This window comes from Oryctolagus cuniculus, chromosome 5 (assembly GCF_964237555.1).
Source record: "Oryctolagus cuniculus chromosome 5, mOryCun1.1, whole genome shotgun sequence".
NCBI classification, from domain to species: Eukaryota; Metazoa; Chordata; class Mammalia; order Lagomorpha; family Leporidae; genus Oryctolagus; species Oryctolagus cuniculus.
The window spans coordinates 90,220,185-90,243,684 of NC_091436.1; the positions used below are offsets into that span (position 1 = coordinate 90,220,185).

Below are 23,500 nucleotides of genomic sequence, written 5' to 3' on the forward strand. Positions count from 1 at the left end.
CAAAGAGATTTTTCAGTGAAAGTTTGTTAATTTCTAAACAGTGACTCCTTCTATCTTATTTAGGTGAAACTAAGGTTACGTCTACATTGGGTAATTTACTGACTAACTAACTTCAAAGAGAATGGCTATACAGAGCAAGTCTAGTGAGGTCGGGAAAGTTCACTAGAGGAGGGGATGGGGAGCGGCTTTTAACTTTTTAACCCTTCAATAGGTCCACAAATTGTAATTGATTTGACATGTTTTTTTGTCTCTTTTCTTCCATATTTTTATTTTTTTAAAGATTTATTTATTTATTTGAAAGAGTTACACAAAGAAAGGAGAAGCAGAGAGAGAGAGGTCTTCCATCTGATGGTTCACTCCCCAACTGGCTGCAATGGCCGGAACTGCGCCAATCCGAAGCCAGGAGCCAGGAGCTTCTTCCTGGTCTCCCATGCGGGTGCAGGGGTCCAAGGACTTGGGCCATCTTCTACTGCTTTCCCAGGCCATAGCAGAGAGCTGGATCAGAAGAGGAGCAGTGAGGACTAGAACCAGCGCCCATATGGGATGCAAGCGCTTCAGGCTCAGTTAACCCACTGAGCCACAGCGCCGGCCCCTTCCATATTTTTATTTTTAACATATAATAAATTTGGAAGAATTTTGTTGTGAGGGAGTAAATACACACCAAGATTATTCTGTTAGCATTTTGATATATTCATCACCTGTTCAGTCATCTATCATCTCTTCATTCATCTCAGATGCATTAATGCATTTCAGGGTAAATTTCCTAGGTATCAATCTACCCCTCAACACATATACCCCTAGATTCTTCATACTGTTCACCATTGTTTCTTTTGAAGTAAAATTTATATTATGAAATATACACATTTTAAGTATACATTTGTTGAGTTTTGACAAATGCATCTATACTCTACACCCCTGTCAAGATATAGAGTTTCTACCACTTCAGAAAGTTACCTCATAGTTTTTCCAGTCAATCTTCCTTATTTCCAACTCCTCAAAAGTAATTACTATTCTGATTTTCTTAAACTAAAGTTCTTAAAATTAAAGTTGTTCACAAAATTCTTTTTTTTTCTCTCCAATATCTGTAGGGTCTGCAGTGATAAGTACTCTTTCATTCTTTTGTTGTTGTTGTTGTTAAATTTATTTGAGAGGCAAAGAAACTGGGAGAAAGAAAGACAGGCACATGTACAAACACAAACACACATGCACAGAGCAAGAGGACAAGCTTTCATCCACTGACGTACTCCCCAGATGCTCACAACCCCAGGGCCAAGCCAGGCAACGCAGTCCAGAACTCCCACACAGGTAGCAGGAGCCCATTTTCCTGAGCTATCGTCACTGGCTGCCAGAGTTTGTATTCATAGGAACCTGGAGTTAAGGGCCGGAGCCAGGAAATAAACCCAGGTACTCCAATTTGGGATGCAAGTGTCCTAAGTGAGGTTTTAACCATTAGAACAAATGCCTATCCCTGCTCTTTCATCCTTGATACTGGTCACTGGTCCTCTTGTTGGCATAGAATTGCTGATGCACATTGTGTCAGTAGAGGTCCTGACTGCCATGGTTCTGGACCACCTTTTCAAGGTACTTATATAGCAAACAGCCTTCATAAATAGTGACAGTGGCTCCCTTTAGAGTAGAGGGCACTTTTTTTTTTTCACTTTCTGGTGTAATAAAGATAGTTTCTACCTCAGGGGTAAAGGTCAGACAGACTTGTTTGCAGTCTATTTTAAGAGGCTAAGTTTCCCCAAGCTTGGGTTTCCCTGGATGAGATGTTAACCCAGTGTGTTTGTAACACTTACCTGGGACACTCTGGCATTCTCATGGACTGAGTGCCACAAATAAACTGATGCAAATGGGACACTCATGCTGCTGACCGTATCATGAACAATCAAGTCCTTGTTTCGACCCAGGAATCTCACTTGGTTTGCCAGCATCCATGAAACTGGCAGGCTAACTTGTTAGCCTTGCAAGTAGGAGACAAGCTCAGACTATTGAAATTCTTCACAGTTCTCAATAGTTTTTCCCTAATAATTAATTCTATAGCAAGGAGTGTTCAATTTCATTGAACTTTTCAAAGAACAACTTTCTATATTATTTTTCTATATTCTATGTGTTGATTTCTGGTCATATTTATTGTTTCCTTCCTTTTACCCACTGCAGCTTTACCTTACTCTTCTTTTCCCAGCTTCTTAAGGTGAACCTTAGGTCATCACTTTTGTTTTATGTATATTTTTATGGAAATTTGTCAATAAATTTTTATTTAAAAATCTCTTCAAAGATTTATTTATTTATTCAGAAGGCAGAGTAACAGAGAGAGAGAGAGAGAGAGAGAGAGATCTGCTATCCACTGGTTCACTTCCCAACTGCAAGGGCTGGGCCAGACCAAAGCCAGAAGCCTGAAACTCCACCCCGGTCTCCCATGTGTGTAGCAGCAACCCGGGTACTTGTGCAATCATATGCTACCTCTCCGGTACATTAGCAGGAAGCTGTATCAGAAAGTGTGGAGTAGCCAGGACTCAAGCCAGGCACATGATATGGGATGCAGGCATCCCAAATGGTAGCTTACCCTGCTGCACCACAATGCCTGACCCTAGTTCATCATTTTTAGAGATATTTCTTCTTTTTTAGCATAAACATTAAAGCTGAAAATTTTGGAATAAATACTACTTTAGATGCATCAAACAAAATTTGATACTTTTGTCTTTTTATTTTCATTGATTATGAAATATCATCTAACCTTCTCTGTAATTTCTTTGACAAATGGATGGTTTTAAAAATTTTGTTTAGTTACATGTGAACTTGAAAGGAATGTATATCCTGCAGTTGTTGGAAGTGCTGATCTATAAAGCATCAATGAGGTTGTCATTTGCAAGCATTCATCAGAGGCATGGAATGAATAGAATGTGTATATTTATAGACAGAGGTTTATTTGAGGAATTATTTGATGTGATTATGAACACTGACAAGTTTCAAGACCTGCAGGTGGCAAACTGGAGACCCAGGAGAGCTGATGGTGTAGTTCCTAAGACCAGAGAATCAGGCGAGCTAATGGTACAGTGTCAGTCTGAAAGCCAGCAGTTCTAAAATTCAGTAAGAGTTGATGTTTGACAAAAAGTCAGGAAGAAAATCAATATCCTGACTAATGCAGTGACCCGGGAGGAGATCCCTCCTCCTTATCTTGTTGTTCAACCTAGGCATTCAGCTGACTGGAAGGGACCTACCTGTATTAGGCACAGCAATTAGTTTTACTCAGTCGACCAATTCAAATGTTAATCTAACCCAAAAATACCCTCACTGACACCCTCAGAATAATGTTTGACCAAATGTCTGGACAGCCTGTGGCTCAGTCACATAGACACATAAAGTATAGAGGTCAAGGTGGTTGATAAGAGTGTACAAACCAGCTATCAGTTTCCTGACTTTTTTGTTTAATTGTTCTTTCTGTTGATGAGAGAGGGGTGTCAGAAATCTCCTGCTGGGGCCAGCACTGTGGCATACTCTGCCTGCTGCACTGGCATCCCATATGGGTACTGGTTCATGCTCCTCTTCCCATTGAGTTCCTGCTATGGCCTGGGAAGCAGTAGAAAATGGCCCTAGTGCTTGGGCCCCTGCACTTTCATGGGAGATCTGGAAGAAGCTCCTGGATCCTGGCTTTGGATTGGTCCAGCTCTGGCTGTTGCGGTCATTTGGGGAGTGAACCAGTGGATGGAAGACCTCTCTCTCTGTCTCTCCCGCTCTTTGAAACTCTACCTCTCAAATAAATAAATAAATTTAAGAAAAACAAAGAAATCTCTTGCTATGATTAAGAGACTCTCTGTTTCTACTTTTAGTCCAATTGATTTTTATTTCATGTATTCTGAAGTTCTGTCATCAGGCACATACATATGTATGATCAGGCATATCTACATTATTTCTTCCTGAAGAATTGACCATTTTATCATGATTTAATATCCTTTTTCATCTCTGTTGATACTTTTGGTTTCAAAGTATATTTTTCTGCTATTATAATAGCCAATCTAACTTCATTATGCTTATAGAATAGCCTTCCCTATCCATTTGTTTTCAATCTATCTGCCTCTTTATATTTAAAGCAAGTCTTTTTTTAGACAACATATAATTGGGTCCTTTAAGAAAAATGGCCGTTCAGTACTTCCCCTTGAGAAAATTGAGTAGCACTTGATCATTACGATTGAGGGCTATTTTAAACAATGAAATCACCAAGAAAAAACATGGAATTGCAAAAAGTATGGCACAAAATATACCATGAAGACATGTGTTTATGAAAGCTGAAACAAGAAGGCAGTTGCCTTGTTCAGTCTCTGCTGCAGTGTAAGCATTGGAAAATTCTAGTTTTTTTCCTGTCCTGCTCATGTATCTAAATGGCAGTGATAGTACTATATCAATTAGTGGGTTATGAATAAATTTTTGTATTGAGTGAATTCATAAATTTGTAACCTATGGATAAAGAGGACTGACTGTATTTCCATTTCTCATGTCATTTATCCTATTGTGAAATGTCAAGTTTAGATCATGAAGCATTCGTTCCCCTTAGGCTAACGGTCTTTTTTGACCATTTCTTATTGGGGAATTTTGATAGCCACTCATTCTCTTCATTTTTCATTCTCTGAAAATATCTTCATTTTACCTTCATGACTGAGGAACATTTTCAGGGCTGACAGTTTCTTTTTCAGCTCTTAAAAGATACTGACTTATTACCTTGTTTTCATGGTTTATGATATGAAATTTTTGGTGATTCCAATCATTATTCCTTTTATTTTTATTATTTTTTTTGACAGGCAGAGTTAGACAGTGAGAGAGACAGAGAGAAAGGTCTTCCTTCCGTTTCACCCCCCAAATGGCCGCTATGGCTGATGCACTGTACTGATTAGAAGCCAGGAGCCAGGTGCTTCCTCCTGGTCTCCCAGGCGGGTGCAGGGCACAAGCACTTGGGCCATCCTCCACTGCACTCCCTGGCCACAGCAGAGAGCTGGACTGGAAGAGGAGCAACTGGGACATGATCCGGTGCCCCAACCGGGACTAGAACCCGGGGTGCCGGCACCGCAGGTGGAGGATTAGCCTAGTGAGCCGCAGCACCAGCCCCAATCATTATTTCTTTTATATACTACACCATTTTTCTCTGAATGCTTTCCAGTTTCCTTCAGTTGGGTTTTAGCAATCTATGATTATTTTAGGCACTGTCATCTTTCATCTTTCATCCTGCCTGGGGTTTGCTGAGCTTCCTGGATCTGCTCATTTATGTCTCTCAGTATGTCCACTTTCTCCAAATACTTTGTGCCTTTTTATTTTGTGCTCATCTGTGCATTTGAGATTTTAAAAAAAGATGTTTATTGAGGAGGCTGTGTATGTTGCATGCCCTTCCTGGGAGTGGGAAGAGTGGAGGGAGTAATAAGACCTGACACTACTTCTGTCATACTTGTCTTTCTTCAAGGTTATAGGGAAGAGTTAGGGCTATATTGCTGAACAGGAAGAGCTACTACTCAGTGTTCTGGGTGTGGTCTTTCCTGATTATTCCAGCTTTCACCAGCCACAGATAGGCACCTGTCCTATTAAACTCAAGGTCCTATACTCTAAATAGAAACAAATACCTTTGTTGTTATTATGGGGTGGGAGATAAGGAAGCTTCAGGTAGGTTACCTGTTACTGGGTTACCTCTTATTGCTGTATAACCCCAATTAATTGCTTTGTGGTTTAGTCTAGACTTCTTTCCACCTCTACATGTAGAACTCTCATCATGCTGCAGTTGATTTTTGTTTGTTTTTGTAACAAGCCTGTCTTGTTGTTAGGGTAGTTATTTCTTTTCTCTCATCTAGCCTTAATTTTTTGGGGAATTCTTACAGGTTCTGGACTCAACTTCTTGTTTTCTACTGCATTTTTGAGTTTAATGTTTTGAAGCATGTCTTTCCCTTCCTCTTTTTTTTAATATTTATTTTGAAAGAGTTACAGAAAGAGGTAGAGCCAGAGGGAGAGGTCTTCCATCCACTGGTTCACTCCCCAAATGATCACAATGGCCAAAGCCGAGCAGATCCAAAGCCAGGAGCCAGGCAGGAACTTTCTCCGGGTCTCTCAAGCAGGTACAGGGGCCCAAGGACTTGGGATATTTTCTACTGCTTTCCTAGGCCACAGCAGAGAGCTAGATTAGAGTGTGTCTGTGTGGGTGCCAACTCTTGAAATCTTTACTTAGTATAGAGTTGATCTTCTGTATATAAAGATAATTAAAAATGAATCTTAACGAAGAATGGGACTGGAGAGGGAGTAGGAGGTGGGACAGGAGTAGGGGTGGGAGGGCGGGTATGGGGGAAAGAACTGCTATATTCCAAAAGCTGTACCTATGAAATTTATATTTATTAAATAAAAACTTTCTAAAAAATATATAGCATCACTGGGGGGAAAAAAAGTGGAGCACTGAACCCATACCCCAGGACTTGAACTGGCACCCATATGGGATGCCAATGACACAGGCCACTGCTTTAACCCACTGCACCACAGTACCAGCTCCTTCCTCCCTCTCTTTCCCCCTTTCTTTTTTACATTTCCTTCCTCCCACCTCTTTTCCTTCCTTCACAATGTTCAGAACAGCTAGATTAAATTAATTAGCTAGGTAGAGAAGAGATACAAGCAATTCTAAATATGACAGGAAGTGTGTGTGTGGAGGGGGAGGAGTGTTTGGCCTAGAGGTTTAGATGACATATCAGAGTGCCTGGGTTTGATTCTTGGCTCTGGTTTCTGACTCCAGCTTCCTGCTAATGCAACCCTGAGAGGGAGCAATGATGGCAATTATTGGGTTCTAGCTATCCATGTGGGAAACCTGGATTGGATATCTAGCTCCTCTGGCCTCAGATTGACCTAGAGCTGCTATGGGAATTTGGGGAGTGAATCAGCAGACGAGAGAAATGGGAGAATTCTTTTTCTCTTTTGTTCGTTCTTTTCTTCTTTTTCCTTTTTTCTTCCTCCCTTTCTCTCTCTCTTCCTTTCCCACCCTATCAAATAAGATAAATAAATAAGATGGACCAAGAAAGGAACTGTTCACATTCTTAGTAAAGAGGTGAGGTTTGGGGAGTTCAGAATGTTCTGAATATACAGAATGTTAAGCCTACCAAATTTATAGGTTTGATATCTGATACAAAATTTATAGGTTTGATATAGGGTTGATATCTTGCTTGTTTCATGTAGGGTTTGAATTTATCTTTTTTTTTTTTTTTTTAGTATCTGCCTTGATTTTCTAATGTTTGTTGATGGACCATGATTTCAAGCTTATACAGTTCTGAAGTCCTATTCAAAAACTGCCATCTTTCCTTATATTGTCCCATCCCCTCTTCAAGCAAAAACAGAGCAATCTAGAAGAGTTCAGGCTATGCAAACTAAATGCTAAGAGCCATACTGTACTGAAAGCTTTACATATACCATCTCCTTTTAGAAAAATGAAATAATAGCTAAGATATAGAATCAATGCAGATGTCTATCAATTGATAACTGGGTAAAGAAATTATGATATACACACATGATGAAATACTACTCAGCAGTAAAAAAAAATGAAATCTTTTCTTTCACAACAAAATGGATGCAACTGCAGACCATTATGCTAAGTGAAATAAGCTAGTCCCAAAAAGACAAATATCATATATTTTCCCTGATCTGTGGTAACTAATGTAGAGTACAAAAAATGTAATGTACATGAGTGAAACTGACGTTTTGAAATTTGAATAGTTTATAGTCCTCTTGAGCAATGGTGGTTTTCTCCTTACTACTTATTCAATTCTTTGTGGAGGGTTAAACTTAAAGAAAATTGAAAGTGTGTCAGTAAAAATTAAAAGAAAAATAAGGTGGACTGGTATTGTGGTGTAACAGAGACAGGTACCGCCTGCAACACCAGCATCCCATATGGGCACTGGTTTGAGTCCCGGCTGCTTCACTTAAAATCCACCTTTCTCCTAATGCACCCGGGAAAGTAGAGGGATATGGCCAAAGTCCTTGGACCCCTGCACCCATTTGAGAGACCCAGATTAATTGGCTTCTGGCTTTAGCCTGGCCCAGCTCTGGCCATTGCAACTATCTGAGGAATGAATCAGTGAATGGAAAATCTCTATCTTTTCCTCTTTCTCTCTGTAATTCCGCCTTTTGAATAAAATAATTTTTTTAAAAGAAAAGAAAAGGGGCCGGCGCCGCTGCTCACTAGGCTAATCCTCCACATAGCGGCGCCGGCACACCGGGTTCTAGTCCCGGTCGGGGCGCCGGATTCTGTCCTGGTTGCCCCTCTTCCAGGCCAGCTCTCTGCTGTGGCCCGGGAGTGCAGTGGAGGATGGCCCAAGTCCTTGGGCCCTGCACCCCATGGGAGACCAGGATAAGTACCTGGCTCCTGCCATTGGATCAGTGTGGTGCGCCGGCCGCAGCGGCGGCCATTGGAGGGTGAACCAACGGCAAAGGAAGACCTTTCTCTCTGTCTCTCTCACTGTCCACTCTGCCTGTCAAAAAAAAAAAAAAAAAAAAAAAAAAAAAAGAAAGAAAGAAAGAAAAGAAAAGGAAGAAAAGGAAGAAGTGAGTGAGACAGCTAAGGCAGGAAGTATCATTATGCTCTTAAAAGTATATATATGAAATATGTAAAATTTGTTCCCTTTTTATAAATAAAAATAAATAAACCTCATAAGAACTTTCTGAAAGAAATATTATTGTCATTTTAGAGATGAGGATACTCGACCTAGAGGGGTTATATAACACATCTGATCTCTCACCAGTAATAAGAGTAATAGGTAGTTTGTCTCTTAGAGTCTCTGCTTTCACTGAGCCTACAGTAACTCTGAAAACAAAACAGTCTGACATAGTAAGTTAACCGAGAGAACACTGTTAGGAAAAATCATTAGGGAAGGCTTCATAGAACTGTGTGTCCCCTTGGAAGATTTGAAGAATAATCATTATGAAGGAAGAATGCAGTTGGGACCCTATCTCTTGGATCCAAGAGTACAGAAACATCCCATTTCCTCACACACTGCCTTCTTCCAGGGAACTATTCCTCACTCTACTTTAACTATACTAAGATCTCTTTAACAGAGGTTGTCAGTCATGCTATCCCTGACTCCTCACATAATCCAAGTCACTAGGAGTTCAGGAACTGCTGGATTTAAGGTAGAGGGCTCAGTGCTATCTTTCCTACTGGAAAAGTTAAGGTGTGCATCACAATGGTTTGGCCAGTCAAGGGTTCTTTGGGAGATGGTGTGGTACAGAGGAAAATAAGGCCAAACAATAAGACTCCAGTTATCTCTAGGCCAGTTTCACTGCTGACCCTGCTGTAACTGTAGAACCTACCTAGGTTTTGGTATCGATGCAGATTCTGATAATCTCTCCTCTGCCACCCGCTGAACTAGAGGTGGCACTGCCATTCCTTACTGCTATATAACTTGAAAGATAGCAAAATACACATAATAATGAATTAATCTTTTTTTTTTTTTTTTTTGACAGGCAGAGTGGACAGTGAGAGAGAGAGACAGAGAGAGAAAGGTCTTCCTTTGCCGTTGGTTCACCCTCCAATGGCCGCCGCTGCAGCCGGCGCACCGCGCTGATCCGATGGCAGGAGCCAGGATCCAGGTGCTTTTCCTGGTCTCCCATGGGGTGCAGGGCCCAAGCACCTGGGCCATCCTCCACTGCACTCCCTGGCCATAGCAGAGAGCTGGCCTGGAAGAGGGGCAACCGGGACAGAATCCGGCGCCCCGACCGGGACTAGAACCCGGTGTGCCGGCGCCGCAAGGTGGAGGATTAGCCTATTGAGCCACGGCGCCGGCCTTGAATTAATCTTTTTGACTATGAAGCACAGCATCATTTTATTTTGAAAAAATGGAATTTAGGGAGTTTGTTGTACAGATAGTGTGTGGCTGCTCCATTTCTGATGCCTAACTACTGTCCTACTCCCCACTTACCATATTACTGAAATCATCCAAAGTCTTCCCCAGTTTTATTTTTTACTTTAAGTCAGCCTTGGACATTATAACTAACAATTTTCAGATTTTTTAATCACACAAATAGCACTTATTTATTGCAGTGAAAAATTACAAAAAGAAAAATGATAGAAGAATCACCTAAAACCTTACCATATAGAAATAATGTAATTGATATATTTTGATCTATTTCCTTTCTTTGTAAACATAAACTTAAAAAACCAAAATGACTAATTTTGAGTTCTCCATCCTCTAATCACATCTACAATGTATTTTTTTGATTGAATTGTATTTCATTTTCATTATTTTCCAATGATTTCATGTTCTGTCTGGAAAATAACTAGTGCCTTTGAAAAAAAACTAAATTTTTAGGGCAAAAGGAAGTAATTTCTCATTCCTTGGCCTAGAATGTTCTTTCTTTTTTACTTTACCTAGTTGTTTCCTATTCATTCTTCAGATCTTATTTCAAGAATCAACGTCTTTGAGAAGTCAGATTAAATTTATCAAAAGTATTCTTTGCTATGCTTGTAAAAGTTGCAGTTTATTATGTTTGACATTATCCAGATTATAGGAATTGTTGCTCACTGTTGGAACCCTAGTACTCAACACAAGTGCCTGAGGGCTGGCAATTTTTTAAATAAAAGAATGACTGGAATAATTCACCTGCAAGGAAATACTTTATTTATTAAAGAAGTAGCACCATGTATCAAGTGTTACTGCGTGCTACCTACCCTATGCATATCTATCATTACATTTCTTCCAGTCCAAAATGCATTGCTCCAATTTCATAAATGAGAAAATTGAGGTTTCAAAACAGTAATAAATTTTCCCAGATACAAGTAAGAGATAAAAGATTTGAACTCAGGTCATTTACATTTTTACTTCATTTACACTTTCAGTTTTATCTGCCATTACTGGATCTTTTATTCATGAAAGTCATTATGTGTGGCTTGTTTGCAAAATCACTCCATTCCTACATTGCAAACCGGATTTAGTTATGTCAAAGAAGAGAACTTAGAATAAGGGGCAAAGAAAACAGGACGTTATTGGAACCGGCAAAACTGTGTGCCTTTGAGCTAGGAACTTAACCTTCCATAAAGGTCACCAGAAAAAAAAAAAAAAAAAAAAAGGGAGCAAAACTGAACAGGACCTAAGACATCTAAGACATCTAGTCCGATTTCCTTGTTTTATAGCTGACAGACTAAACAGCTTGTATAATCCACAACGTGGCACAGCTGTAAGCCAACTCTGAGTCATGCTACCCCTCCTTGAACAAATATTTACTTGAGAGTCTACTCTATTAGCATTCAGCAGCAGTATGTTTCCCATTAGGTATTGATTTTGGCTTTCTTTCTTCCCTAATATTTTTCACTCCATCATTTCTTAAAATGTCCTTAGATTCAGAGTTACAGGCGCGCGGGGTGGAGGGGGTGGGGAGGGAGTCTAGTGCAAGCCCGGTGTCAGGCACCAAGTGGCGTGATCCCAGTCAGCAGCTGGTCCCATGGCGATCCCAGAAGGCAGTGACGCCTCTCACCAAAAGGAGTCACTCCCCGATAATCCGGGCGAACGGGGCGAGCCAGAGAGGGGCGAGGCTTTGTTTTCGGGAGACGAGGCCTTTGATTTTCCAGCGACCCCACAAGTAAAGCCATGGGAGGAAACTCGTTTTGGTACATGACGCTATGCCCTTGGCTTCTGCTCCATTGGTGACTGGGCGCCCCCAACACCTCGCCAGGTGTCAGTCGGGTCTCTCCAACCCAGGTTTAATCGTCTCTTCTGCCCTGAGAGAGACGTGTCTACCTGGGCGAAGCACAAGGACCACCAAAGGGATACCCTCACCGCCGCCGTTGGCTTAGAGTCCTCGGCGATTGCCTTCCACCACCCCTGGTCTGCGCAGGCGGCCCCAAAGACCGAGAAGGGTCAAGTTCCTTTAGGGCGCCAGAGACAGTGCCACGCGAAGCCTTCTGGGCAGGCAGCAGCCAATCGTCACGAGGCATACACGAGCTCCAGCCAATCAGCACCCGTCTTATTCCTGAGTACCGCCCGCGCCGGCCTTTTCTCCCCACCCCCTTCCCGGTGCCTGTAGACGCGGCTGTAGCTGCTGCTGCCTTCAGAGCTGATCTGCGTCTGTGGACGGCTCCCCTCTGGCGCTCTTGGGTTTCTTCTGTTTCCTTCACTGAGAATGAGTCCCTGCGCTGCTGTGTGTCGACCCCGCGGAGACCACCGGCGCAGTTTCATCTAGCGACTGGTGAGGGAGGGATCGGGGCGGCCCGACCGCGCCGAGCGGGCTGAGGCGACCGTGTCCCATCACCCCGGGGACCGTGGGAGAGTACTCGCTCTCCGGAGGGTGCGGATGGTCGCGGACACCGGTGGCCTAGGTGGGCCGCGGGGAGGGGACTCCACGGCGGCGTTGCGCGAGGCGACGCGGGGCCGGCCGAGCGGCCCGGGTCCCGGCGGCCGCCTCTCCACCGCCCCCCTCGGCTAATGAATGGCCTGTCGGGACGACGTGCTACGTTGCTGTCCTGCGGGACACGCCCTCCAGCGATGTTGTATTCCTGGTTCTAGTCTTGTGGCATCACTTCCCTTTGAATCTTGGCTTTGAAGCCACTCCTGGGCTCGCCCATGACCCTTGACCCCTTGGTGGAATCAGAGTTTGAGTTCATTCTGGGAACACTGACGCAGTGTCGCTCTGCTGAGTGGGAACGGACCTACCTAAAAAGGCCCCAGCTTTGGGGAGGTGGGGGGAAACAGGCTGGAGGCCTTTTGTTCTGGTATCTAGCTGAGCTGTCAGGTTCGAAAAGACTTTTAGTTAAGTTGCTGAACAGGTACCCAGGCCATCCATGACTTCTGTTGTCCAGTGTAGTTCATAAAACTTAAAGGGTGTTAGCCAGGTGGGATATTTTTCAGGAAGCAGAGGTTGATGTAGCATGTTTTCTTACTCTTCCAAGTAGAGCATTTGAAATTCGAAGTTTATCAGAACTATTGAAAAGAGTAGTAGAATATCTGTACCCATAATGTGATGCAAGTTCACACACTTGAATAGCCCCTTTTTGATCATTTCCCTCCTTTTTTTCTTTTGAATTCCTTGATTTTTATTTGTTTTAGAAACTGAAGCAATGTAGCCGAGGACAGCAATAAAATGTTTTCGAAAAAGAATTAATACAGGCATTTGCAGAAACTTTCATCACCACTGTTCACTTCAAGGAGTTTAAAGAATGGCTATGTTTTATATTTAAAACAGCTAACTTGTATTAGGGTCTTTTAGTATGCTAAATTCTATGTAAAGAACATATTTTTAACCCTCAAAGTGCTTCTGGACCATCAAACTATAGACCAAAAGAGAAAATACTGCTAATGAAAGGAGCTCCATATTATTTGGTTATTGTTATAAATGATACAAAATAATTAATTTTACTATCCTAAATAGTGCAGCAATTCTTTGTCACATCTAGAGTTGTGCTCGCCCCTAAAATTTAGGGATTTTCTCTGTTGTAAAATCAGACATAGCATTGATAGACTATTGAACTTATGTCTCCATGTATTTTTCTCCCTATGAATATTTGAAAAAAGTTATGATATTAATAAAGCTAAAATATTTATTTCTTAAAGTTTTAAGTACTTGTATTTTAAAATTATATGAACTATTTTTGAAGTTATAAAATTTTTTCTGAAGTTTTTTGATTGAGTCACTATAATTTGTAGCTTATACCTGTTATTTTAAAATAGAAGTAGAAGGAAGATATTTTAGTTTCAAAAGAGCATTTTAAAAACAATAAGCCTATTTATTTAATATGTACTGTTTTGTGAGAAACATGGGGAAATATAGCATTCTCTCCTTTCCCCCCCAAAAAAGCTTAAAATCTTAATGTGTAGGTGAGGCAGGTTATTATTGTTAACATTTCATAAGAAATTGAGAATTGGTTGGGTTAAGTTACTCATCCAAGGTTTGAGATGATAGGACCGCAATTCATATGACTACTTACACTATACCGTTTCTCATTGAAGACTTAACGGTGTTTTGAGAGAGCAGTTTGTTAGGGTAGAATATACAAAATCTAGAGGATTCTTTTCTGTTGCTGTGATTTTTAGATCACTTTAAGTTTCAGGTTACTTTAAACTTTCCGATGAAGGTAATCATATTTACAAGGATGATAATGAGGAGTACATTAGTTAATTTATGTAAAACTCTATGCATGTCCATGTGAAAGTTCAAATGATAGTAGGTGTGTTTGAAAGCCATGAGGAAGTGGCAACCATATAAAAATTTCAGTGAAAAACACTCCAAGCTGAATATAGTTCAGAGATTTTCTCATCTGTTTATCAGTGTCCCTTTTCCCCTTTTTTTCTTTCACATTTGTTAAGTGCTTATCATACGAATGCATTGTCTCATTTCATTTTTCAAAACGAGTCAGGAGATAATAGTTCTCCCCTTTTTTACAAATGAAAGAATTGAAGCTTGGAGTAAAATTAAGTGATGTGCCAAGATCACTTAACTAGTAAGTGATGTACCTGGGTTACTGGCTCTGTGTTCTCAATTTGGTGTCTTGAACTTCATGTGCTGTGTGATTCCCCATGCCCAACTGAAATCATCTTCCTGGGGTCACAGGCTATTAACATGAAAGAAATGGATAATCAGGGCCTGTGGTGTGGCATAGCGGGTTAAGCTGCTGTCTGTGGCACCAGCTTCCCATGTGGGCCCTGGTTCGAGTCCTTGCTGCTCCTCTTTTGATCCAGCTCCCTGCTGATGTGCCTATGAAAGTAGGAGAGGATGGCCCAGGTCCTTGGGTCCTTGCATCCACATGAGAGACCCGAAAGAAGCTTCTGGCTTCGGATTGGCCCATCTCTGGCCTGCCATTATGGCCATTTGGGAAGTGAGCCAGGGGATAGAAAATCTCTCTCTCCCTCTTACTCTCCCTCCCCCCCGTCTCTCCTTGTGTCTCTCCCTGTCTCTCCCTCTCTCTCTCTAACTCTGACTTTCAAATAAATCTTAAAAAAAAAGAAAAGAAAAATGAACAACTAAAAATTACGTGTGAAATTTTCTGTATTATATGTGATCAGTATGAAGTACTGAAAGGAAACTGAATTGGTGAAGTGAAGCAATTGTTCAGCGCTGAAGACTAGTCCACTATCAAAGTTTTAGCCAATCCAAGTTGGGCGCTGAAAAACAGCTCACAATCCTTCTACTTACCCTCAGTTAAGAATATAGTTATCTTCCTAAATCACAAACTTGATCATGCTATTCCCTAATATACCCAATACCAAAATGAACCAATATCCATTTTTAAAAATGTATTTATTTACTTGAGAGACCCTTGTTTTTCTTATTTTCAGAGTATTTACCCCTTCCTTGTTAGCCTGTCATCCAACCTAGAAACATATGCATTATTGCCCCATGCTGTTAATTCAGGATTCTAAATATGTCTTTGGGTTAAATACTTTCTTAATCCCTGGGCACTTAAGTCTGTCCAAAATTTAATTCAACCTGTGTGTATATTAGTACTCACTGCTTTTTGTTTTTTGAATTATTTGAAATTTTCTGAATGAACCATGGTAACAGTGCTTTTATATCTACTTTGTCCCTGTTTTATCAGAGAAGCACATGCTCATCTTTCAAGTCTTAGTTTATACACCTGTGTGTCACTCATTTTATCTGGACCATAGGTTTAAAATCATAATATAGTTTTATTACTTGCTTAAGTAAATCAGTTTTCTCTACCAAACTGTGACCCTTTTAACAATAGGGACTGTGTAACATAATATTTTTTGTTCAATGTAGTTGTTAAACTTGCTATATATTCACCTAAGTATTCATAAATCTGTATTTTATTTAAGATATTTATTTCCTGTTTGTTTTTGTATTCCCAATGCTGTGTAACCTGTGGATGCACTGGAAAAGGCAGTGTAATATAACAGAAACAGCATGGGCTCTACCATTAAGCGGATCTGTGTTTGAATTCTAACTCCCTGTTTTACTGATAGAATGAATTAGGTTTTTTTACTTAACCCATATGTGATGTAAAATTTATGGTATATAGGTAATTAATAAATATTTCCTTTGATTTTTTTTCTCTTCAGTAAGCATTTTTTTGAACACATAAATAAGACATGCAATAGGCATTGGAAATACAGGCTGGGAATTGAGGAGAGGTGTGTGGACAGAAGACAGATTGAGAAATATGAGCATGTAGGATAGAATTAAAAGCATGAAAGGAACTGAAATCATCCAAGGAGAAAATGAAGTAGAGAAGCTTAGAGAAGTACAGCATTTGAAGGTCAGTGGAAGGGATAGTGCCCTAGGAAGAGGTAGGAAGAGAAGTGTCACTCTGCCTCAAGGACTTTGTCATTTTAGGAACCCTTTCAAGACTCCTGAAGAGAAAAAGACTTAAAGGGGACAGTGTTTGATGCAGAGGTTAAGATAACACTTGAGACTCCTGTGTCCTATATCAGGGTGCTTGGGTTTAAGTCTGGGCTCTGTTTCTGAATCCAGCTTGTTGCTAATGTGTACCCTGGTAGGCAGCAGCTGGTACCTCAGATAGTAGGGTCCCTCTCACCCATATGATGTCTTTAGAGAAGTATGCAGGTAACAGTAATATTGAAGTTCAAATATGAATTTTAAGATTAAAATTTACTATCTTTATTACTGAAGAAATAATAGTAAAAGCTACTATTTGTTGAGTGCATATTTAGTGCCAGGCACCATGGTAGGCATTTTCATTTGTTGTTACAATAACCCTGTGAGGTTTCTGGCATTATCTCCACGTTCAGAAGAAGAAATGAGTTCTTGGAGAGATTATATAATTTTGAATTATATAACTAGTAACAGCCGTCATTGCTATATTTGAATTCAAATATGTAGAACTCTAAGAAACCTTAGCTCTTAATCACTTCTATATTTATATTCATAGTATACTGTGTGTATTTTTCTCTATGATGGTATGGTATGACATATTTAGTACCTTTATCCCCCTTTTAAATGTATATAAGAATCTGTAGTAACAATTAGGGGATTCTCTTTTGTTGTATCTTAATTCTTTTCATGGAAAGTATGAGTGATTCACCAGTAAATAGTTCCTTTTGGATATTATGCATACACTGAAAATACAAAGACAGTAGTATTTTAGAGCCTCAAAAGAATAAAATGAACTATATGTGACTATTTTGTCATATGTGATGTTTTCCAGTTCTGACATTTTAAACTACTTGAGTCTTTGGTACCTTTTTTTTGTGGCAGTTAGTTGCCAAACACTTGTTCAGTTCTGGTTCAAATCAACATTTCAAAGGAGAATGATTTTGATAAGGATAATATCAAATTACAAAACATATAAGTTAGTAGAAACAGACTTGGAACTAGGAAGGCTTAGGAATTATCTAGTTCCGTGTTTTCATTTGCAGATGAGGAATCAGAAGTTTAGGAAACTGAATACGGCTCAGACTTCTGACACTTAGTATAATTTGAAGTAGGAGTGTGTGGGGAGCAATCCGGACTGGACTAAGTTACTCGAATTAGGACTTATTCTATGCATCTGCTCTCCCACAATATGGCGCTGGGAGAGAAGTAAACAGCTTCCGCACAGCTGCCTCCAGTTCAACCAATTAACTGTAGGACTTGCTCCTGATTGGAGAGCAGCGTACTCAGCCGAGTTGGGATTGGCGGAGGAGGACTATAAAGGAGGAGAGAGACGGCATGCACCAGGAACATCTATGGGGAACATCTAAAGGGAACCCGTGCAGCCCCCGAGAGAACCGGCCGGCGGTGTGCCGCTCCCCTGCGGAAGTGGGGAATGCGGCCAGGGGGAACTGCCCTTCCACGGAGGTGGAAGGGATAGTAGCCAACCCGGGAAGAACCAGCAGCAAACCCGGGGAGGGCCGAGCAGACGAAAGAACAGCGCAGGGTCCTGTGTTGCTCCTCCACGAAGAGGGGGAGCGACATAATGGTGCCGTGACTCGGATATGAAGCCTAGGCAGGGCTTAGTGTCGTTCCTCCACGAAGAGGGGGAGCGACATAATGGTGCCGTGACTCGGATATGAAGCCTAGGCAGGGCTTAGTGTCGTTCCTCCACGAAGAGGGGGAGCGACATAATGGTGCCGTGACTCGGATATGAAGCCTAGGCAGGGCTTAGTGTCGTTCCTCCACGAAGAGGGGGAGCGACATAATGGTGCCGTGACTCGGATATGAAGCCTAGGCAGGGCTTAGTGTCGTTCCTCCACGAAGAGGGGGAGCGACAGAGTGGAAAACACAGATTTGGAATGTTTCTCCTACATAGTAAACTGAAATAAATCCCTCTAAATAGTCTTATTAGAAAGTTTTTCTCCTTTTTATCTTTGAAGATTTTTCTGTTGTTTTTATTTTTATTAATTTCTAATGTTTGTTTTTTATTTATTTTCATCTACTTGAAAGGCAGAGCAATGGGGAGAGAGACATAGTGAGAGAGATCTTCCTCTGCTGGTTCACTCCCCTAATGGTCATGACAGCCTGGACTGACCAGACTGAACCCAGGAACCCAGAATGCCATTCAGGTCTCTCACAAAGCTGTACAGGCCCAAGCACTTGAGCCAATAATCACTGCTTCCCATGATGCATTAGCAGAAAGCCGGAAGCAGAGTAGCAGGGACCCAAATGGCACTCCAATATGGGATGTAGGTGTAGTTTTTAAACTATACTGAATTTATTCATCTGTTATGACTTTGTATTTAATGTCATACATAGAAAGGCTTTTTGTACTTTGTAATTATGAAGAGTCTTTTGTGTTTTCATTTAGTATTTTTGTAAGTTTCATCTTTTATTAGGTCCTTGAACAGCCTAGAGCTTATATTGTTATAAGATATAAAGTAAATATCTCAAGCTACTTTTTTCATTTAGCTATCCTGTGTTTTAATACTGTTTGTTTAAATACCATCTCCTTCTGTGGTGAAGGACCTTCCAGGCAGAGAATTAGCGTGATGCATGCTCTTAGTAAAAACTGAGTAACTGGTGAGAGCGTTGCTTGCTGTGTTGAGGATGATGATGTAGTTTTGGGAGGTAAAGTTTTAGGACAGAATTCCCCCAAAGAATGTAGATCTAAGTGTGTTTATAGTTTGGGAGGACATAGTTTGTGGAGTAAAGGAGGGAAGGCATGGTGAGGAGGTTGTTTGGTATAGCAGTTGCTCTTTGGGATACCTGCATCTGGTGTCAGCGTGCCAGGGTTTGAGTACTGGCTCTGCTCCAATTCCAGCTTCCTGATAATGGGCACTCGGGAGATCGCAGGTGGTAGCTCAAGTAGTTGCCTCTCTGCTAACCGTGTGGGAGACTTGGACTGAGTTCCTGGCCCCTGGCTTTGGCCTGGCCCAGCTGCAACTGTTGCAGGCATTTGGAGAGTGACTAGTGAATAAGAGGTTTCTTTCTCTGCCCCTCAAAAAAATAAGCAAATAAATAAAAAGGTGACTATTCTAGAAGGAAGGATGTTGACTCCACAGTATAGACACAGAATGGAAAAAAAAGAGTTAAGAATGACTAATGCAGATATAGAAAGCAAGGTATGAAAAGTTGATCGGCTTTTTTTTTTTTTAAATGGGAATTAAAAGCATATAAATATTGAAGTACTAGTGAGATATTTTATATTTTTACTTTCTCTTTCTCCTTCTCTTACAGGTCATCCTTGCAATTATGGATTTTTAAACAGATCAGACAGTGTGGAGGGGGAGTCCCCTCCTCACTCCCCCTTGGTGCTCGACTCCAGGAATAATTTATAGACTGTGGAATTTTTAAATGAAGAACTTATATTTGATATGAACTTTATAGAGCTATTTATAATTTTTTGATTTAAGTGCCAAAAAATTGTACAAAGATATATAGTTTTGTATTAATGCTGTGAGGATTTACATTATAATCCAAAAAGGGCCATTTATTCTCTGTGATTCTTCCTAACTAGCACTTTGTGTCCTGGCTTCTTCATTTTTTAAAATTAGTCTTAACTGACTATTCTGAAGAAGTCAGCAGTATAAAAGCAATTAGGATGAATTCTTCCATCCCTGACTGCACATCAAAGTGTCAGTCACTGAAACATGCTTTGGATGTCATTTCTGTGGTAACAAAGGGGAGTGAAAACCAGATTAAAGCTTTTCTCTCTAGTCATTGTTACAATGCTGCAACTATCAGAGATGCCTTTGGAAGGAATGCCCTCCACCTGGTTTCCTCTTGTGGCAAGAAAGGAGTGTTAGACTGGCTGATGGAGAAAGGAGTGGATCCATTAGTGAAAGACAAGGAGTCGGGCTGGACAGCATTGCACAGAAGCATTTTTTATGGACATATTGATTGTGTTTGGTCTCTATTAAAGGTAAGTGTCATCTGTTTACTGAAAGCTTATGTTTTGTAAGGTATATGTTTTCCTTAATCTTTTTCATATATCATTTAGTTTTTAAAAAGGGTATGCATTTGTTCTTATCACTAGTTTGCTATTTCTTTACTATTTTAACTTTTTCTTGAGATTAAAATCTCACATGTTGTGTTTTTTTTTTTTTTTAATATATTTATTTATTTTAGAAGCACAATAAGAGAGAGAGAGAGAAATCTTCCACCTACTGGTTTTTTTTTTTTTTTTTTTTTTTGCTTTTTTATAGGAAGCTTTTATTTAATAAATATAACTTTCATAAGTACAACTTTTGGATTATAGCAGTTCTTCCCCCCCATACCTGCATTCCCACCCCCAGCCTATCCCACCTCCTACTCCCTCTCCCATCTCATTCTTCATTAAGATTCATTTTTAGTTTTTTTTTTTTTTTTTTTTTTCACCTACTGGTTTACTCCCCAGATGGCCACTACAGCCAGGTCTGCACCAGGCTGAAGCCAGGGGCCAGGAACTCCATCAGGGTCTCCCACATACATGGCAGGAGCACAAGCCTAGTGCCTTCCCAGGTGCACTAGTAGAAAGCTGGATCAGAAGCAGAGCACCAGGATTCAAACTGAAACTCTGATATGGGATGCTGGTGTTACAGGCAGGGGCTGGACTCACTGAGCTACCACGCAGTTTACTTAAACTTTTTATGTTGTAAAAGTTTAAACTTCCAGGCCAGCCCTCTGCTGTGGCCAGGGAGTGCAGTGGAGGATGGCCCAGGTGCTTGGGCCCTGCACCCCATGGGAGACCAGGAGAAGCACCTGGCTCCTGCCAGGATCAGCGCGGTGCGCCGGCTGCAGCGGCGGCCATTGGAGGGTGAACCAGCGGCAAAAGGAAGACCTTTCTCTCTCTGTCTCTCTCTCTCACTGTCCACTCTGCCTGTCAAAAAAAAAAAAAAAAAAAAAAAAAGATTGTTAACATAGTGGCTTTAGTAATATTTACTAATCAAAGTAATTTTCAATATATATTAATAGTAAAATACACTTTCTTAAGGTAAACTGTCTAGGTTTATTACTTAGTAATCCTGGGGAAGTTACCTAATATTGAATCTCAGTTTTATTTATAGAAAGAGAATAACAATGATAAAACCCTTCTTTATTCCTCCTCTGTCCCCCACCCCCTCAGGTACATTTGCAATGAAAATACGCTTTTCTTGAGTTTGTTAAAAGTGTAGTAAATTTATTTCTAAAACCTTTGGGTATTGATTAATTCCCTTACTAATATCTGTTACAGGGAAAGCTGGGTTAGTAAGAGTTACAGCATCTATCAGCTCCATTCTTATCCTTCCCCACCTGTATATCCTTGCCTTTTTTCTCAAGTGTCTGCTAGAATATTGTATGACTACAAGTTGTTCTGTCAGTCTTGAGAGTATCCCTGGGTTTTCTGCTATCCCAAGGGGTTGCCATTCATATGTCAGGGTTAAGGTCTTAGGAGAGTTTAGTTGGTATGTATAACATTTCAGGGACAATTTACAAAACTGCCGACATAAACCCTCCAGGTATCTAAGTAATGAAGTTCTAATTTGACATATTCTTAACTTGGAACATTATGCTTCAGAATCTACCCTTTTGTTTATAAAAGCCAAGCTCAGTTTCTCCCACAAGAGGTTACTATATCTTTTTTCAAAGTAGTGGACAACATACAGTCTTAAACTTATTAACATTTTAGAAGAACACTTCTAATTTTAGCCTTTGTGAAATCAGGTATTTGAACCCTGTGGAATACAGCAAAGGTAGAATTGGTTTTAGTTTTATAAGATTATTAGTTTGTTATGAGGTAAGAGGAAATTCTTCTATTAGTAGTTAAACAGAATATTCTACCATGTTACCATTCAGAGTTTAAAAACTTTGTGGCTCATTTCAACCTCTAGCTGTGTTGGTGTACTGTATTTGGATAGGCAGTGATAACTCACACCAGTTAACACAGGTAAGTCTAAATTATTGTTGAAAGTCTTAAACTGTCAGCAAACATTTAAAATTATTCTTGGAAAGGCATACATTTTATATTTTTAAAAAGTGTAATGAGATAATAATAATCTGAAATTAATATTCTCTGTCCTTTCCCCTGAACCTCAATTATTTTTACAGAGACAAAAACAAAGTGTGCTAATAGGATTGGACTATGCTGTCTTGTATAATAAAGAAGAAAATATTCTTCTGGATGTTTGAATTGTGGACATGAAAAAATTACAGATCACTTTGAATTTCTTCTTAAGCACACACAAATATTCACCTATTTTTTGAAAAATACAATCTGACTATATGTGATTTGAGACAACACAAATATGAGGGCATTTCAAAAAGTTAATGGAAAATAGAATTAAAATATAAATTTATTTTGGTACCAAAAATTTGTAATCTATGCGTACAAGAGGTCTTTAGAAAATTCATGAAAAATAGGTGTAATAAAAACACTGCATAGATTTCAAAATTTTTTGTTCCAAGAAAAACTTACTTATACCACTCACTGTTCACGTACTTTTTGAAGAATTCTCTCATAGAAATAAATTCTCTTCTGTGTGAGAGAAATAAGTGTGTGATTGTGAGAGAAAATGGTTAATAAATGTTTATTTTTCTTATAATGTTTTTACGGGTTTTATCACCTGATTTCCTGCTATATCAAAATAGGAAATTATTGATTTGCTAAATTGGTAAAACACAAAAATGTATGCATTTTTTTCTTTCCTTTTTTTTTTTTTAGCATGGTGTTAGTCTGTATATTCAAGATAAAGAAGGCTTGTCAGCTTTGGATCTTGTAATGAAGGATAGACCAACTCATGTAGTATTCAAGAATACTGGTAAGAAAATTCCACAGATATATTACATTAAGGTATAGCTCAGAAGATTTTAGTGAAATTTTATTTTTAGTAAAATAATTGAGATTTGTTTTTGTGTGGATATCTGCAAAGAACTTTTACTTTGAAATATGTTGGTTGCTGTTTTGGTTTTGTTAGAACCCTTTGTTTTATTTTGCATTTTCCAGTTTCAATCCATATTTATTTCTTTAAGAGTGAAAATAAAACCTACAACGGGAAGGCAGAGTTGTAGTTACTTTAAAAGTAATTAATATGCATCTAGAAAGTATCATCAGAATTTAGGTAGAAGGAAAAAGAAATGAAAGTGATTGTTTTACCCACATACCCTAATTACATTTCCCTCTGGTTTGTTTGCCTTTTAAGCTTAAATGGGG

General features: G+C 39.9%; 1 protein-coding gene and 1 long non-coding RNA gene across 3 annotated transcripts in view; one reads left to right on the forward strand and one right to left on the reverse strand.

Annotated features, from left to right (window-relative positions):
- Nucleotides 1–239: 239 nt before the first annotated feature.
- Nucleotides 240–11,883, reverse strand: LOC138849643 (uncharacterized). Its single transcript, XR_011388636.1, has 2 exons — nucleotides 11,781–11,883; nucleotides 240–495 (listed from the first exon to the last, which is right to left on the reverse strand). It is a non-coding gene; the product is annotated as an uncharacterized lncRNA (long non-coding RNA).
- A 70-nt stretch (nucleotides 11,884–11,953) lies between these two features.
- The window catches only part of IBTK (inhibitor of Bruton tyrosine kinase), a 94,130-nt gene continuing 82,583 nt past the window's right edge, over nucleotides 11,954–23,500 (forward strand). The window contains exons 1-3 of one of the 2 annotated variants that reach the window (XM_008263147.4): nucleotides 11,954–12,189; nucleotides 19,570–20,254; nucleotides 23,012–23,108. In XM_008263147.4, the coding sequence (XP_008261369.1) occupies nucleotides 19,934–20,254; nucleotides 23,012–23,108 (418 nt within the window). In that variant the 5' untranslated portion in view covers nucleotides 11,954–12,189; nucleotides 19,570–19,933. The remainder of the gene's footprint in view (nucleotides 12,190–19,569; nucleotides 20,255–23,011; nucleotides 23,109–23,500) is intronic. The other variant, XM_002714548.5, reaches the window with a different exon arrangement.